An 18,605-nucleotide genomic window follows, 5' to 3' on the forward strand; every position below is an offset into this window, starting at 1 on the left:
TATCTCAAGTTTGCTTTGCCTGTTGAAGGCCTGGCTTAGTCCATTTGGCCTGTTATCCGTGAAGATCACAGACTGGATAGTTAATAAGGAATAGAGATGTGTTTTCTCATTAGTTTTGGATTGTGGGAATTCCAAGACTAAGGCACTGATACCTGATGAGGGACTTCTTCATGTGTAAAACCTGAGTTTGTATCACAAAGGAAGAGCCTTCATTGACTAATAATTTCTCCTCCTCCGCCTCCTCCTCCTCTTCTTCGACAGGGTCTCGTGTAGCCTAGGTTGGCCTTATACTCACTGTGCGCCTAAATCTGGCTTTGAATATCTGCTCTTTCTGACTCCACCTCCAAAGTGCTAAGGTTCTAGACGTGCTTGTTTCCTCCTATCACTGTGAGGGTAGCAGCCCCTGCACTTAGCGGGACATCCTCAGACAAAAGTGGTGTCTTTTTATGGAGGATTTTAGATTTTCAAACATATTTCTGTTAAAAAAAAAGCCATCTAGATTCATATAGGATTTTCATTATGTTTGTAGATCATAGTGTATATCATGGTGATTCATGATAATAATAGTTTACATACCTAGTTAATGAAATATAGGCCACCATGACTAGTGATGTATAAAAAGTGTTGTAAATTCTCACCTATAATATGAGCTACTCTGTGTTGTAATGATTGAGTCTTCCTTCTGGCCACAACTATTATGATCAATCCACGTGAGTCTATTAAATGGGTCACAGAATTTATTAGGATATAAATTGAGGAAATACACTCACGAATACAGAACGGAGAAGACAGCTGAAGTTATCTTCTGATCTGACGGGGAGTGAATCTATGTCACAGGCAGGAGCAGGGTGAAGGGGCATGTGACCCTTCTCCAACTCCTCATAAGAGGTCACATACAATGGCCTCTTTTGGGCCTTATAGCCCAAGGTCATGGGCTGAGCAAATACCACTACAGGCAACTGAAATTATTAGTAACTTGTATTATTTCAGAGTCACATAAGCTTGAATGGTAGACTGTGTACTTTTTGATGCATGTACCAAAAATAGGTTGAACAGAGAAAATGTTTCTATGTCTGTCTTTTTATCTAACCCAGAGATCATGCATGGTATGCCACGATTGATTACCCCTAAGCCAATGTACTAGTTCATATTAAGGAAGCTTGTTCACCACAGAATAATCGAACACTTACTGTCCACCCTGCATGGCTTTCAAAAAGTTAACTATACGTTGTTCGGTGCTAATGAACACCAAAGGACTGAGTGTGGCGTAGCCGCTGGACACAAACATCTGGACGCAACGGTGAGCTGGGTCACTATTCCACATGCTTCTCGAGGAGGAGGCAATGCAGTCCAAACAGTACATGACTGCAAATAAGCTCAGTAGCAGCAGGATGGTACGGATGGCCCTCTGCTCTGGAGATGCTCTGGGGGAGGGGCTGGTGCTGTGAAGGTGCCAACAGCGCCTCTTGTGTCTGCACAAGACACTTACCATGTACACACTTGAAAGCACCATGAGCCCGACGAGAACGGCATCCCGGAAGGCAGCCAGTACACAAAGTACGTATCTGAAGAAGTCACTAAAGGGCCGGAGAGAACAGGACTTAGTGACCAGTATAAGAGTGTGTGAAGTCCCGTTGGGGGTGGCAACAATGGAGTTCATGAATCCACTAATGGACGTACAGAAGGTCCACAGGGAAAGAAAGCAGCATGTGTTGTGACGCAAGGATGTATGTTTGAACTTTGACAAACAGGCACTTCTGGGGCTGAGGACGATGGCCTGGAGGATGCTCAGGTGACATGTAGCACAGATGGAGAAGCTCCTCATCAGCCTGTACAAGGAGATAACTGATCTACACGTGAAGTCATCCCCAAAACTCTGGGACCCCAAAATGTCTGTAGCTATGACGGCCATGGTGAGCAGCATCACTACGTGGCTCAGAGCCAAGAGTCCAGTTATCAAGTCAGTGGGCTTGTGCCTGGGCTCCCGAGAGAACGTGACCACAAGGAAGAGCAGGAGGATGGTATTGGCTGAGATCCCAAAGGCAATCTCAGAAAAAAAGGCATTTCTTATGCCATTGTTATCGTACAGGAGGTCGTTTCTGTTCATCTTATTGGGGAAAGAAACACGTAGGGCACATCTCAAAGCAAAGCAAGAGAAGTCATTTATTACCTATTGCTGTCTTCATCAATCTCAGCCAACACTGTTGCCCTCTTGGAAACATATGGACCAATCACAGTGCACCCTGACCTGTCTTCTCATGTTCTCCAGAAGCCATCCCCGCTCGCTCTTCTCCCATCACTTTCTAGTCACGGCTGGATTCCGTTTCCCGCGCTTGCTCCCACAGTAATACACTTTCTTATACAATAAAAATTGCCATAGAGTAGCGCGAGTATTTCTTGATCAGCACCTTTTTTTTTTTTTTCAGGGCAAGAGCAATGTCTTATTTGGTTTTAATCTTCCTCTTCCTCCTCCTTTCCCTTCTTTCTGAGACAGGGTTTCATGTAGCACAGGCTGGCCTCGAAGACACTGTGTAGCTAAGGATGATCTTGAATTTCTAATCCTCCTGCCTCCAACACCCTCTGTGGTGGGATTATAGGTGTATACCATTAAACCTGGTTTGTGTGGTACCTGAGATTGAACCCAGGGCACTGTGAATGTGAGGTGAGCACATCTGAGATACAACCTTGACCCCTTGACCTGCATCTTTTTGATTGTCGGTATGTAGTAACAGTTACATCTTTTTGGTAGACTTAAATGAGGAAGTTGAGAAGAAATGGAACTGAGACTCTTCCAAGCACAGGATCAGTGGATCAGATAAGTCCTTAGGAACTTTACTTCAGCATTATCTTTATTTTAGCTGATTTGTCACCAGACTAAATCTTGATACATCAACAGAGGGAGCGTTGGGACACGTGGACTATGATTTCACCCTGATTGAGTGTTCACCCTATGAGCTGCTATACTATGAGTGTGATCTTAAGCAGTCTACAGCTCCAAGGTCCAGTCATCTTGTTTACAAAATATTCACAGTCATAGTTTAGAAAGTAGAGATCTCATATGAGAAAAAGATGAAGTATACATACCAAGTATGAGAGTGTTTCTGGTATATAATGATGTCTATAAAAAAGAAGCAATTGCTTTTTATTATTATAAAAAAGTTCATACATGTAACTTGGGCTATTTAGTACAGTTATTTCAATAGTTGATCAATTCAGCCTCTGTTAAAAGATAGAAGATACAAAGTTATTGAAATCTTAGAATAGTCTCTGGTAGAATTTTACACTTTTTCTCTTTACCTTCCCAAAGAGAAAGTATAGATCTCACATGCTTTTTAAATTGTCATGCTAGATGACTAGTTCATTTGAACAAAATCCATTTACTAACCAGTAGAAACATAGGCTGACATGTTTCTCTGCAGATATGTGGAATGCATATGGCTAGTAGAATTAGAATTAAATTAAGGTGTAAGGATAAATTATTTCTTGGCTTTTTAGACCACATAATTTTGTAATATAGGACACTAAAGGAATATAGAAATGTTAAAGATTACAAACAAAACCAAACCAAGCCTCTAGATTTTAAATTATGTGCATGTGTCTGTAGGTGTGTGCATGTGTATGCCTGTGAGCACAGATGCCTGCCGGGGCCAGAAGAAGGTCAGTATTCTGGACCTGGTTTGTCAGCTCATGATTTGGGTGTTGGGGACAAAATGTAGATCCTCTGCAAGACACTATGTACTGTTGAGCCATCTCCCCAAGGTTCTTATTTTTTGGCAATAAAGAGTTTTATTTTGGGGAGGAAAACATGTAAAAGAATCATAGTCTGCCGCTCCCCACCAGCCAGGTGTTTAGAGCGCAGAAAGGGAGGGGGCAGAGAAGGAGGTTGATGAGTTCCCTTTTGGGTCCAGGATTGGCTATTGCTAAGAGGGACCGAAGGATGTTGAGTGTTAGTGAGCAAAAGGATGTCAGATAAATGACAAACACCTCTTATGCCATCCACTATCAGGAAGGGGGAGCGGGGTCTGCAGCAGCCCCAAGATTTTTTCAGTTTAATTTTTTTATTGACAATATTTTTTATATAATATATTCTGAGCACAATTTCCTCTCCCACATTCTGCCCAGGTGGTCCCCATGTCTCTACCCATCCAACTCTACACCTTCTTTCTCTCTTTCTTCAGAAAACAAACAGGCAAATAATAGTAATAATAATAATAATAATAATAATAACAGAATAAAAGAAAAAACAAAGAAAAAGCACAAGAAGCACACACACACACACACACACACACACACACACACACACACACCCCTCATAAAAATACCAAACCAGTAAGATTAAAAAAAAGTGCCCAAACAAAGCAATATGAGATGAAAAAAATCTACAAATCCACTATTGAGTTTGTTGTGTGTTGACCATCTACTGCTGGGCATAGGACCTGCCCTTAGGTGTGGTTTGGAATGGAAGCTCATGTCCACTTGCCCGCCTCTCAGAGCCAGGACTCCATCTGACTTAGACCTGTACAGACCTGGTGCATGCTGCCACAGTCTCTGTGAGTGCTTATATGTGCCAACCCTGTGTGACTGGAAGATGACATCTTTCTATTAAGTACTGAGTAAGACAAGTGACACAATTTGGTGCATTTAGAAGCACCCACCGATATTTTCACCCTTGAAGCATGAGGCGAGACAAAAGAAAATATAACCCTAACTTTCCAAATTTTCTGTAGGACACACCACCATCATTATATACCTATGTTTAATATTTCTATGCATTGTGAAATAAGGTGCATCACTATTTTCTTTCAAGTACATTATTTTACTAGCAAATGGGTTCTGGAGGATGTGAACCCCTTATAAACACAAGCTAAAAAGTATCCTGTTAGTATCTTCTCTTCCACCCTGCCTGCTTCATTTCGCTTGGTTTAGAAGAATGGATGTTCTCTGGCATCTGCAGAGTAGTCTGGGAGACCCTCCTCGAGCCTGGCTCGCAGGAACTATGGCTGTAGAGAGAATACCTGGCTCACCGTACATACCAAGCATGAACATTGCATTTGGGGGGCTGAAGAGATAGCTCAGCAGTCAGACACACTGGCTGTTTTTCCAAAGCACCTGGGTTTGAGTCCTGGCACCCAGACAGCAGCTACCAACCACTGTAACTTTAGTTAGAGAAGAACCAGCGCCCCCTTCTGTCCACCGCAGGCAATGCTCACTTGTGGATCACAGACATAGACATGAATCACAAGGAAAATAACAAGGATTTTGGAAACTGGTCACATCAGATAAGACTACCTTGGAAATGAGGAAGGAAAGCCTCAGTGGACAATTAAGAAAAGAAAATGTAAAGAAATACTAAAGAGAAGTCTGAGCTGGTAGTGATATCTGCAAAACCTTCAGAGGAAGAATAATAGAGTCAAGACACCTTTATTGCATGGATCACAGGAGCAGATATTCTAGGCATCTGTGTTTTGCCATTATGGAATTGATGGGCAGTCTTATGACGTGAGGCATCATCAAATGGTCCCCAGAATAGTAGTGAATGGTCAAGTCATTGTACTCAGGCCAACAGTCAGGGGAGAAACAGGGAGTATAGGGAAGCAAAAACCCATTAGCAGGCAGCAGTAAGTGTGGACACTTACTATCTTGTGGGCAGTCATATTTAGAGGGGGCAGATCTGGAGGATCCATGTATTTTCTCATGTATAGCATAAGAATAATCATCCATGCATCTTAAAATTGGGTGAAGTATAAATAATATTCATGTCCAGGGCCAAGAAGCACGTGACCATCCTTACATACACGGAAGACCATGCTTTGGCTTGTCATTGTTCTACAGCCCCACTTCACCAACGTTGTCCTCATTACCATCTACAAAGTCAAAATGGACCAAAGATTCTGGGACATGAAACCGGTCCTGCTTCATGCAGATGAGTTTATGCTGAGGCTAAATTGGGCAGCATTTTTTTTTTTTTTAACTGTGGGGCACAGTTCTAGCTGGGAAACTACGAAGAGCATGGGGGAGAAAAGGCTGGCACCCCAGGGAGGAGGAGAACATCACCCCCAATGTCAGAGTTGTATGCAACTGGAATAAAGCAAAGTGCAGGGGTGAAAATTGTGGATTGCTTTTGTAATGTGGCAAGATTATAGAGCAGAGCTTGGGGCTCACACCTGCAGCTAGCCCATTTAATAGAACGCCACCACCACTTCTACATCTCTGTTGAGAAAAAGCCAGTAGAAAAGGAAGCGCTCCTTGAAGAAAAGAAACAGGAAACCTCAGAGGACCTCTGTCTCAGACACCACGCTGTCATTACCGGGACATTACTGGGAGCCAGGAGGATGGCTCCCTGATCAGCTCCACGAGGAGACGGGAGTTAAGCCAGCTTTCCTGCCAAACAGATTTAATTTCCCTTTCTCACCATATTCTTGCACCTTAATGATGACCAAAGAAATACCTGTTTATGATAAATTTCTCCCGTGGTATAAATGAGGGGTAAAACCTGAATGTAAAAGAACAAGGTAGAATTGGCTTCAACTTCCCCACAGTTTGCTCTAAACAAAGTGAGTTTTGGGAATACCCTTTAGCAGAGAAATGGGCCAGGAAAAGGGAACAAACACCTTTATTTGTTCTGAAATTATATCATGGAAGCTTGCATCCCTGTTCTCTCTTTGATACTTCCTAACCGGGAGGAGACATGTTTATGAACTAGCATCATTAATTTGTATTTTGTGAAGGTCCAATTTGAACTGTTTTCCCAAGGCCATACTTGTGGATATTTTTCACTAACGTGAGGTTATGGCAAAGGAGGCAATGTTTTTGTTACAAACTTCATCTCCATAAGCTTAAAGTATGTAATAGTATTATTTTAAATTTCTCAACTTAGAACTCACACGTGCCAATCATCCGATCATAATTTTATTTTATTTATACATATCAAAGAGGTAAAACAGAGAGTACTTAATCAGCAGCAGTTAAAACGTTCCTCTTCTCTGCTACTGTACAGGATAAGCAATGTTAAAGTCAATAGAATGTAATCAATGGTACTATAGTACTGATCCAGTTACATTATTTGAAAGCTAAACGGATAGTTAGAATTGTTTATTAAGGTACAAAGCTATTTTTCTAAGTCTCAACTAAAAGACTCTATATCCTAAAAAGAAAATTCTCTCACTGAGCATCTTGCCTGAGTAGGATGCTGGGAAATAGATGTGTAATCTGAGGCTACCAAAAACCTCACCTGGCAATCCAGTTTGGTTCCTTCCAATGCCTGCTTAGGACCAAGCTGGTCACCAGTGGATTCTATGGCTGTGGGATAAAGAAGCACCTATCCAGGTGGAGGTGTGGGGAGATTTAGCACATCCAAGAACTAGCATGTAAATGGTGTTTATAGCTGATTTCTCCGCAGGTCTGTAATTTTAATGTCTATCGTAAGATGACAAGATCTCACTGGGGAGCAAAGAACAGTGGTGTCCCCAGTGGAACATTTCATCTCGTAATTTTATCTGTTGTCTCCTGCGTAATAGTAACTGGGGAAAGATGTGCACAAAACTTTTTCCTTAAGTACCAGGGATACATCTGGGTGAAGAATGAGAAGTGTCGCAGTCTTGCATATGGCATCAATATCTCTCATTTTCATGTTTAGGTAAGCCACTCCAGTACTTTGTAATCCCTCTCCTCTGTGGTCAGAGATGCTTATTTCCCCCCATGAGTTCTCAGCAGACTTGTGGGTCCTCTGCCCATCAAGAGGGACCACCTTCTTCTCAAGCTCAATTCTGACATAGAAGACTTGGTTTCCAGATAGTATTGTTCTTATTTATTATGACACCCATTTTCATGTTTCAAAGTATAATGAATTTAAAAGTAAAATTGAGCTGGGTGGTGTTGGCACAGGCCCTTAATTCCAGCACTTGGGAGGCAGAGGCAGGCAGATCTCTGAGTTCAAAGCCAGCCTGGTCTATAGAGTGAGTTCTAGGACAGCCAGGGCTACACAAGGAAGCCCTGTCTTGAAAAACAAAACAAAACAAAATAAAAAAAAAAGAGTAAAATTAAAAAGAAAATGAAAACAATAGAAATATAGAGACAGAGCTGGAAGTTGGGGTTAAGGCAATCACAGGCAGACTGAGCCCAGTGAAAGCTGAAGCAGCCTGAGCAGGACACTACCCTGAATGGTCATCCCTCCTCTTTACTAATGGGTTTGGCAGGAAGCTTGAGCTTCTCCAGGAAAAATACAGAATTATGTTTCACCCTACAAGGTAGTTTGTACAAAATTGTGATAAAATGGGAACTTCTGGCCTGTAGTGATATGCCACATGTACAATTAGAAGATGTCCCATTAAAGCAATTATATGAATTTCATAGATGTTGTAACAGATAAAGTAGATGAAAGGCCAGGTATTTCCTCAGAGAAATAGAAACTTAAAAGGAACCAATAGAAATACATAGCAATAAGAATAATATCCACAGCCAGTTTTTTTTTATGTGGATGAACCTGGGAAGACTGGAAAAGGTGGAACAGAGCCATAGCTTGCTTTCTGAGAGTCTAAGGAAGTTTGCATTTAAGAAGAAAGGAGGGAATAAAACTTTCTCTTGTAAAAGATACAACATTTAAAATAGAAACAAGCGAGCCAGATGGTGGTGGCGCACACTTTAACCCCAGCACTCAGGAGGCAGAGTCAGGCAGATCTCTGTGAGTTCAAGGCCAGCCTGGTCTACAGAGCGAGATCCAGGACAGGCACCAAAGCTACACAGAGAAACCCTGTCTTGAAAAAACAAAACAATCGCCGGGCGTGGTGGCGCACGCCTTTAATCCCAGCACTCGGGAGGCAGAGCCAGGCGGATCTCTGTGAGTTCGAGGCCAGCCTGGGCTACCAAGTGAGCTCCAGGAAAGGCGCAAAGCTACACAGAGAAACCCTGTCTCGAAAAAAACCAAAAAAAAAAAAAAAAAAAAAAAAAGAAAAAACAAAACAAAACAAAAAATAGAAACAAGCCAGATGTGGTAGCACACACCTTTAAGCCCAGCACTTGGGAGGTGAAGGCAGGTAGATCTCTGTGAGTTCGAGGCCAGCCTGGTCTACAGAGAGTTCCAGGACAGCCAGGCTATGTAGAACTAGTTTCTAGCAGTAATACAGAAAGATTTCAGCTAGAGCCACTGGAATTTTTATAAAGTGCTCATGATAATTAATCTTATTGTCAGCTTCAGAAGATTTAGAATTACTATGGAAACAAACTTCTGGGCACAACTGTAGAAAGTTTCTAGATTAGGTTAATTGCAATGGGAAGACCCACCCTAAATGTGAGTCACACCATTTCATGGGTTATGGTGCTGGACAAACTAATTAACATACATACCCCCTGCCTCTCTCTCTGCTTCCTCCTCCTCCTTCTTTATTTTTCAAGACATAGTTTCTCTATGTAGTCCTGGCTATAGACCTGTCTGTCTGTAGACCAGGCTGGCCTCCAACAAACAGAGATCCACCTGCCTCTGCCTCCTGAGTGCTGGGATTAAAGGTGTGCACCCCGATGCCCAGCTATTTCACTGATTTCTATTTTTAGCTTTGTTTTCCAATCTATAAACATTTTTAGCCGGGCGGTGGTGGCTCACACCTGTAATGCCAGCACTCAGGAGGCAGAGGCAGGTGGATCTCTGTGAGTTCTAAGCCAGTCTATTCTACAGAGCTAGTCCAGGACAGGCTCCAAAGCTACAGAGAAATGCTGTCTCGAAAAAACGAAAAAAAAATTTTTTTTGCCTTTTCATATGGTTATTTTATAAATATTTTGCTTTTGTCTGGTTTTAATTTTAGGAAACTTCTGCTTGTAGAAGTCTACAAACAGAATGAATTAAAACCTTCCTCTGTTCTGTTTCTAGAAGAATGTGGAAAGTCTACGTCATTTGTCCTTATGTTTGGTTAGCATTTCCTTCTAGTCCTGGATATTTATGTTCACAGAGTGTCAACTTTTTTTTTTAATGAAATCTGTTTAATAGGTATAAACTCAGTCAAATTATTTATTCTTGTGTGACTTTTGCTGTGGTGATATATTGTGTACCCTAATAAAGCTTGCCTGAGGATCAGAGGACAGACCTAGCCACTAGGTTAGACATAGAGGTCAGGCGGTGGTGGCACACACCTTTAATCCTAACACTTGGGAGGCAGAGATCCATCTGGATTTCTGTGAGTTCAAGGCCACCCTGGACTACATGAGATTGACTCAGTCTAGGAGAGAAACAGAGCCAGACAGTGGTGGCATACACCTTCAATCCTAGCATTTGAGATCTCATGCCTTTGCCTGGGAAGCACACAGGCCTTTACTCCCAGGAAGTAATATGGCAGGGCAAAGAAAGGTATATAAGGCGTGTGGAGACAAGAACTAATGGCTCTTTTGGGCAAGGACTCAGAGGCTTTCAGGATCAGCTGAGGAGTTGGTGAGGTAAGAGGTGGTGGCTGTGGCTTGCTCTGCTTCTCTGATCTTTCAGCTTTTACCCCAATATCTGGCTCAGGGTTTTTTTTTTTGTTGTTGTTGTTTTGTTTTTTGTTGTTGTTTTTTTAAATTAAAAAAACCTATTAGAACTCATACAACATCTGGCGTCCAACTTGTGGGGCACAAATTCATGAAAAGGCCCCTTGCCTGTGACCTTGCAGTCCCCGGCTCACCTGCGCTGCTCATGGCCGGAGTCTCCACCCCACATGGGCCGGACTCCCTAACCCGCTGGCTAAGTTTTGTTGCAGCCTCTCTGCAGCAAACTCATAGGTTTGGGGGGGGGGGGGCAAAACCACAGGAGCTAGCCACTTTCTCACACTTCCCCGTGCAGATGGCTGGATCTTTTGTTTCTTTTCTCTCCTGGTGGGTTTTGGCTTTCTCTGGGTCCCCTCCTCAGGCTGCTGCCACACTATCATCTGAATCTCATTGTCAGCAAATCTGATGAGTTAATTGGGATTTCTTAAAGGGAGGAATTAGTTAAAGGAACGTTTCCCCCCAACACATTAAAAATGGGAAACATTTTTACAGTAGAAGGCATTTGGTTTCTGTTTGACTATACATTAAACAGTCTGAAAATGGAACAAATAAATGTTGATGGGATAGATATAATATCAATTACAAATATTATTTGTTTGATCATTTTTGCTTTATCATTAAAAAAGTTAGCTAATATGAGTGTCAAGATAAAAGCTTGAGAAAAACTTGTTAAACAAACCATAGAGAAATTCAGACCCAGAGGGAGGAACTTAAAGGAGAACCAATCTCAGCACTGCATCTCATGGTCACAGAGAAACAGCCTGAGGCTTTCAAACAGCCAACCTTAACCTATCCAGTAGCCTTACAGCAACTGCCGAATACTCAAGGCTGTGTACGAGCCGATTGGACTCCTGTGCAAATGCTCCCCACCATGATGACATCGACTGAACCTCTGAAACTGTAGCCAGCCCCAAGTGAATGTTTTCCTTTGTAAGAGTTGCCGTGGTCATGGTGTCTCCTCACAGCAACAGGAACCCAAGCTAAGACAGTCTGTCACACTACACTTGTCAGTTTCTCTTTTCACACTTGTCAGCTTTTTTCTTTTTTTTATTTGTGGGTTGTACATCAGGATCCTCACCAAATGTTCACTGTGATGATCGGAGAGAAGAAAAAGAAACTTTTGATTTAGACAGGGCAGTGGAAAGTTCATGATGAAGTATCCTCAAGGGAAAAGTAACAGTTTTGAAATATACCTAGAGAATTCTCTGTAACTAAAGTCTACTCTTCATTGTAAGCCATATTAACTGATGGAGCATAATTGTGTTGGGGGAAAGTGACAGTTAATTAAAACCAGCCTCTATAGTTTTCTTTCATCTTATTAAAGAAGAAAAAGTGTCTCCTAAACATGTGTGAGGGTGAATACCTATTGAGTCAAGTCCATTTAAACCAGGGATTTCATCACATGCCTTTCAGGGGTTTTCTCTCTCCTAACACCTCACAAACACCACACCAGAGCTCTAGTGTAATCCTGTGCACTTTAACCGAGGGATCTGGGAGCTGCAGTCTCCGCTGAAGAAATTCTTGAGGAAACTTTAAGGTAGCCAGGAAGGACATCGAAGCCCATGTCACAGCTACAGGAAACATTAATAAGCCCCAGTGAAGTTACCATCGACCCTTACCTAAGGCATGACCATCCCCTTATTACCTGACACATCATACCAGCTTTAAATTAAAGTTTACAGGGCAGACTTCAAAAGTGGGATGGCAAATGCAAGCTGCCTCTGTGTACGTGGTGAACAAGAGGAGTCAGGAGGATAACAAAGGATCGCCTCTATTCCAGAGAAAAATGCAATGAGTGCAAGAATCGTAAGTAGGTAGTAAGATAGCTGAAACCTGGAAGTAAACAGGACAGGCAGTATCAAGGAGGGGGGCAGCATGTGGGTCCCCATGAGAGGAAGAAAAACAGGAAGTCTCATCCTGAAGGTCAGATGCGTAACCCTGGGAAAAAGAGACCGGTAGTCTCATAGGACAAGCCCATCATTCTCACAAGGTTTAGACCCAATTAGAGGACTTTGTGAGTTAGTAACTCCTCTTGATGATGAGGCCACATGACAGGGGGCTATTTTTGTCACTTGCTGTGTCCCAGAGGACTGAGTCTTTTTTTTTTTTTTTCCCGAGACAGGGTTTCTCTGTGTAGCTTTGTGCCTTTCCTGGAACTCACTTTGGAGACCAGACTGACCTCGAACTCACAGAGATCCGCCTGCCTCTGCCTCCCGAGTGCTAGGATTAAAGGCGTGTGCCACCACCGCCCGGTAGGACTGAGTCTTGATGCAACCCTGCTTAAAAGTGAACTATCCCAAGAACTCCAAAAATGGGCAAAAAAAAAAAAAAAAAGAATAAATGAGAAACTGAGCCTGAAGAGATCTGCCATGGCCTAGGTAGGGACATGACCATGGAGCGTACTCACGGATGGGTGGAGTGTAGGTGACAGGAGACTAAGGTAGTCACTTATTTGTTCGTAGTTGATGGTTGCACAATGCTCAGTAGCCTCATCTCTGATGGCAAGGACAAATCCCAACATCTGGAGATAACTGCAGAGGCTCACATCTGAAGGTTAGAAAGTGGCCTCCATTCTAGAGCCACCTGTCTGATGGACAGCTCATAGCCAGATGAACTGGGAACCCAGGTCGACTAGAGCTCTTCATTTCTACAATATCCTCATTCCCACAGGGTGTTTAAGGCTGAGCAGGATTTGAAAGCATGGAGACAGATTCTCCAGTACCCATCTCAGTAATATGGTAATAAGCAAAAAAAAAAAATATGGAAGAAAAAAAATAAGTAATATAAAACCTCTGAGTGGTTATTTGGGAACTGGCAGGTGGAGAGAATCATCCACTTACACATGGCACACCATGTTGGGTGCCAGATGAAGTGTAAATCTAACTAATCTTATCAATAAAAACCAGGAGTCAGATATTGGGGTAAAAACCTGAAAGATCAGAGAAGCAAGAGAGCAGCCACAGTCATTTCCTTCCTTTACTGTTCCTCCAGTACAAAAGGGACAAGATCCTGTCTCAGCCCTGCCTTACCACTTTCTGGCCCTCTTTCTATAGTCCTCCAAACCTCTATGGTTAACTAGTGACTAGCTCTGCCCTCTGACTCCAAGCAAGCTTTGTCAGAACACAAACAAAATATCACACAACACAACCCATTTATATTAATCTACATTTTGCCATGTGGCTCATTACCTCTCCTCAATACCATAGGTCCAACATCCTCCATGTCTCCTTGGAGAATCCCTCATGCCAGATTCCTTCCCAGAGTTCCTATCTCTGCCTAGAAGTCCCACCTATCTTCTCCTGCCTAGCTATTGGCCATTTGGTTCTTTATTAAACCAATCAGAAGGTACCTTAGGTAGGTGAGGTTAAGCAGAGACACATCTCCACACAGTATACAAAAACTCAAGAAGAAAATAATGGGGTTGGTTGGTCATCAGGATTTTGAAGAGAGGCGGACAGATATTGAGTCTGAGCTCAATATCAGTGACCAGGTGACAGCTGTGTTAAGCTGGGCAGTGACACCACCAGTCCTCCTAAACATTCACTCACCTTCCAGGGCCCAGGACCCTTCAAGCTACACATCCTTGAGTTCCAGAGCCTCACCATTCAGTCAGTGAGAAGCAAGAATACATGAAAGGCTCAGTAGGCCCTAGACAATCCACAAAAGCCGGATGAGCTTGGCCTGGAAGGTGACTTCTGGTTCCACTGCATTTATGGTAATGCAGCTAAGCTGACAAACACCACCCAAAGATCAGCTTTGGACCACAAACTGCTCAGAACAACTTCAGAGTAGCCAGCTAAGATGGCCCAGCCTCACTGACTGCTCCAGCCAGGACTTCAGATAAGTCCTGCACTTTCCCATCACACAGACTGGATGACAGATGATACAGTTAGCTCTCCCAGGACTTGATCATTATCCCAATTTTTTCAGGGCCCCCTAAAGATGCCACTGCTCCCAGACAGCAGGAAGCAATTTTAAGAACACGACACCCACATTCCCAAGAGGTAGGGTGGGTTTTGGTTGTTTAGTGTGTTATGGATGTTTGTCATCATTTAGGGGAGTTGGTTACAAGTTGTTATTGGTCATGGTCAGGGAGGAAATGAAACAAAGGAAGTTAGATTGAGGAATTTCCCTCTTCTTTCTTCCTTCCTTCCCTCCTCCCCTGTCTCTTTCTCTGTATCCCTCCCTCCCTCCCTCCCTCCCTCCCTCCCCCCTCCTCTCTCTCTCTCTCTTTCTTTCTTCCTTCCTTCCTTTCTTTCTTTCTTTCTTTCTTTCTTTCTTTCTTTCTTTCTTTCTTTCTTTCTTTCTTTCTTTCTTTCTTTCTTTTCTTCTCCTTTCCTTCTTTCTTTTCCCTTCCTCTATCCTTTCTCTCCTATCTAGTGTTGCAGGGAAGGGAGGGATAAAGGGTGAAAAGAAAAAAGGGGCTTATAGGAATGATAGGATAAAAGGATAGATTATTCAATCTACTTTTAAGCTAAAAAGCAACTATTCATCTCAAATATTTTTCATTGGTATGCATCTTTGTGTATTGATACAAATTTAATGTTATTTTTGTTATAGCCCACTGTATATATGTTTCTACTCTTGTTTAAGGTATTGTACCTGTGCAACTCATTTAAAATTGTAAAGTTCTAGTGCTGGAAATATTACAAACTGTTTAGTATAATCAAGAAATGCAGGTAAGTAGTTAGTCACCTATAACAATCAAACTTGTGGTCATGCTAGGTATGTTTTCAAAGTTAAACAAAGATATATTTTAGGTAGATAGGTGATCTTCAAACAGAATCTACAGAATATGACATTTAAGATGTTTTAATAACATGGCTTTTCATGACAGTGAGACACATCTACTCCTGGCAGCACCAATCTACTTCAAAGAAGATGATGGGCATCAAAGAACCTCCATATAGAGTTTGTTTCAAAGGTGGCTAAGCTAGTCACTGGGCAAGAAACTGTTATTGCTTCTACTTCTGACAGTATGCTGTCCAAATTGAATAATCAGGACTCAAAGGAAATGGACTGCCAAACTTTGCCAAGAAAAGGTAGGCCAGTCATTCAAAATTTTTGCTTTACAGAAAAGTCTGTCAGATATTTTGGGCCTAAAGGCCAAACATGGATGCTCCAATGCTGCAGAGGAACCTTGGGTGACTGTCCAGGCAGACAACTGTTTCTGTCATTTCTATAGTTTTGGAAGTTGCTTGCTTTGCACTTCTTGTTTATTCAGGTAATATTTTATTCTTCTAAGGTCTCTGATGGGGTTGAAGACTAGGTAATTATAACTTTAGTTTTCCTTGTAATCAAATTAAGAAAAGAAACTCACAAAAGAGGTGTAAAGTGTATAAGGTTGAGAAATATAAAAGTTTGTTATTTGTTTAATAAAACGTTTTAAGGTCTAAAAAGGATTTTTTAGGTTTTTAAGTTAAGGTAGAAAGTGATTTAGGTACCAAACCTTGGACTCACCAAGATAGGAAAGATATAGAGTACTTTCTCCAAATTTGCCAAATACAAATGGATTAGACATTGTGAATGCAACTCTTACCTGATAATTGTTCTTATTGTATATTGTTTATTGATGTTTGAGAAAGAGCCTTTTATTGAACCAAAAGAGGGAGATGTTAGAATAATCTTTTTTGTTTTCTTTTGTTTTTCGAGACAGAATTTCTCTGTGTAGTTTTGGTGCCTGTCCTGGATCTCACTCTGTAGACCAGGCTGGTCTCGAATTCATAGAGATTCACCTGGCTCTGCCTCCAGAGTGCTGGGATTAAAGGCGTGCACCACTGCCCCCAGTGGGATAATCTTTTTGTACACTGTGTGAATGTGTGCCTCTGTTAAATCTCACCTACCTAAGGCATCTTCTGATTGGTTTAATAAAGAACCAAACAGCCAATAGCTAGGCAGGAGAGCATAGGCAGGACTTCCTGGAAGAGATGGGAACTCTGGGAAAGAATTGGAGGTGTGGGAGATTTGCCAGCCAGATGTAGCAAAATGTAGATTATTATGAACAGGTTAATTTAAGTTTTAAGAGCTAGTTTGGAACAAGCCTAAGCTAAGGCCAATCTTTCATAATTACTAAAAATTCTCTATGTCATTATTAGAGAGCTAGCAATATATAAAAAGACCCATTATATGAGAGGCTTTGGTAGTGTGTAGCTTGCAAAGAGTAGATCCATTTAGCGTGTGGAATTTATAGGAAGTGAGTTTGTAATGTTCTTCTATTGTCTTTTCATTTTCTTTAGGATTCATGGAGATACTTCCTTCTTTCTTTCTGATAGTAGCATTATTTTTTTCTTGATCAGTACAACATGAGGTTTATTGGTTATCCATAGAGGGATAAGGATATAGCACATTGTTAGAGTGCTTGTCTGATATACTGCAGGTCAGTTCCCAGTACTGGAATACTGCTACAAAGCTTTTGGGTTTTACTTCATTTTGATTTCTTTGGTATCATTGGCATTGTTTACATTGTGAAGTCCTTGCTTTTGTTGGATTTGCATTTACTTTGCTTTTATCAACACTTTGAAGGCAGAATAGATCATTGACTTAAAATGTTTCTTCTTTTGCTTTCCATCCTCTCCTTTGGTGCTAAGAATCAGATCTAACACCTTATATATGCTGGACAAGTGCTTTATCTATGTGGTAGTAGGAAAGAGAAATGTCCCCCATAGGCTCATATATTTGAACACGTGGCCCCCAGTAGGTGGTGGTGTTTGTGGAGGTTATTAGGAAATGTAGCCTAGGTGGAGGAAGTTTGTCATCACTGGGGGAGGGTTATTCACTCTCTTTGCTTCCTGTTTGATTTAAAGATGTGATCTCTCAGCTTTCTGCTCCTGCTGCTGGGCCTCACTGCCATAATGGACTCTCTCTGGAATCTTAGCCCCAAATAAACTCTTTCTTCCATAAGTAGCTTTTGGTCATGGTCTTTTGTCACAGCAACAGAAAAGTAACTATCAAAAGCTATGGGGGTCCAGCCTCTCAATAGCCTTCTCCCAGAGTTTCAGAAGAGACGCTACCAGTGGTGGATTAATCTGAGGGATTCTCTAATAAATCTGTGTACACAAAACTCTTTATTCCATTCACTTTACTCATTTGAGTCAGTTCTCTCTATACACACCTTCTATTTTGCTCTCCTGTTCAGCTTCTTTCTGGCCTGATTCTCCCTGCATCTTTCTGCTGCTGTTCCCTCTAAGAGCTATCTTAATTCCTTCATCTTGGTTCTGCCCCATCTTGGTATTCTTTATCTCATTCTTATCTATCTAGTTCTTCCCCATCTGGCTCTTCCTCATCTTCCACCTTATTCTTCTAGTTCCTCAGTAATGTTCCCTTCAAGTCTCTGAGGTTTACAGTTATACACCATGCAATAGAAATGCTCTGGGTCGATTCTGAACTGAAGGGGCATGCTAGGCAAGCATGTTACCAACTGAACTTCATGCCCAGCCCCTTGGTGGGTCTTGAACAATGAAATGACAGGATCTGACAGGTTGTGAAAGATCCCTCTGGCTGCTGAGTGGAGATCTACCCCAGAGGAGATCCAGCCATCAGCTCAGTGAGAGACAGCAAAGAGTGAGGAGAGAGGCATCCGAGAAGTGTGGATTCGAGACAGGCCCGGCGGCGAAGACAAGCAGACGCAGGTAGGCCTGTGGCGGCGGCCTGTGGAGGAAGACGGGCCCAGCGGCAGCCTGCTGAGGTAGACGTGCAGCGGCCGACAGGGACATTCAGGCCCGGTGGCGGCCCCCAGAGGCAGACAGACCCAGCGGCAGCTGACAGGGACATACAGGCCCGGCGGCGGACCGCAGAGGTAAACAGGCCCAGGGACGGAGACAAGCAGACACAGCTTGGAACAGGGATGCCCCTAACCCCAACATCTGGGGAAGAAGCTATCTCCGTGGGTCAGAACCAGAACGAATCTGAACACTCCGTCTGAGGACAACCCAGGGCCCAGCTGCTGATCCTGTGAAACCCAACAACTTGGAGGTGTTGGTGAGACTACCCTGCTCAGCTGAAACCCATCTGGGAGAGGATTCAGATGCCTACAGTTTAAAGTCTGAAGAAACAAGATCAGCTGAGGAGTTGACAAATGAACAAAAAGTGACCTGAGAACA

The 18,605-nt window shown here is 42.5% G+C and overlaps 1 protein-coding gene across 1 annotated transcript in view; it reads right to left on the minus strand.

Moving 5' to 3' along the window:
- Nucleotides 1-716: 716 nt before the first annotated feature.
- The window catches only part of LOC107402668 (vomeronasal type-1 receptor 90-like), a 47,519-nt gene continuing 29,630 nt past the window's right edge, over nt 717-18,605 (minus strand). Inside the window, exon 2 of the mRNA XM_042258749.2 lies at nt 717-3,219. Within this exon, the coding sequence (XP_042114683.1) occupies nt 1,187-2,107 (921 nt within the window). The 5' untranslated portion in view covers nt 2,108-3,219 and the 3' untranslated portion in view covers nt 717-1,186. The remainder of the gene's footprint in view (nt 3,220-18,605) is intronic.

The sequence above is a fragment of the Peromyscus maniculatus genome, chromosome 11 (assembly GCF_049852395.1).
Source record: "Peromyscus maniculatus bairdii isolate BWxNUB_F1_BW_parent chromosome 11, HU_Pman_BW_mat_3.1, whole genome shotgun sequence".
Lineage (NCBI taxonomy): Eukaryota > Metazoa > Chordata > Mammalia > Rodentia > Cricetidae > Peromyscus > Peromyscus maniculatus.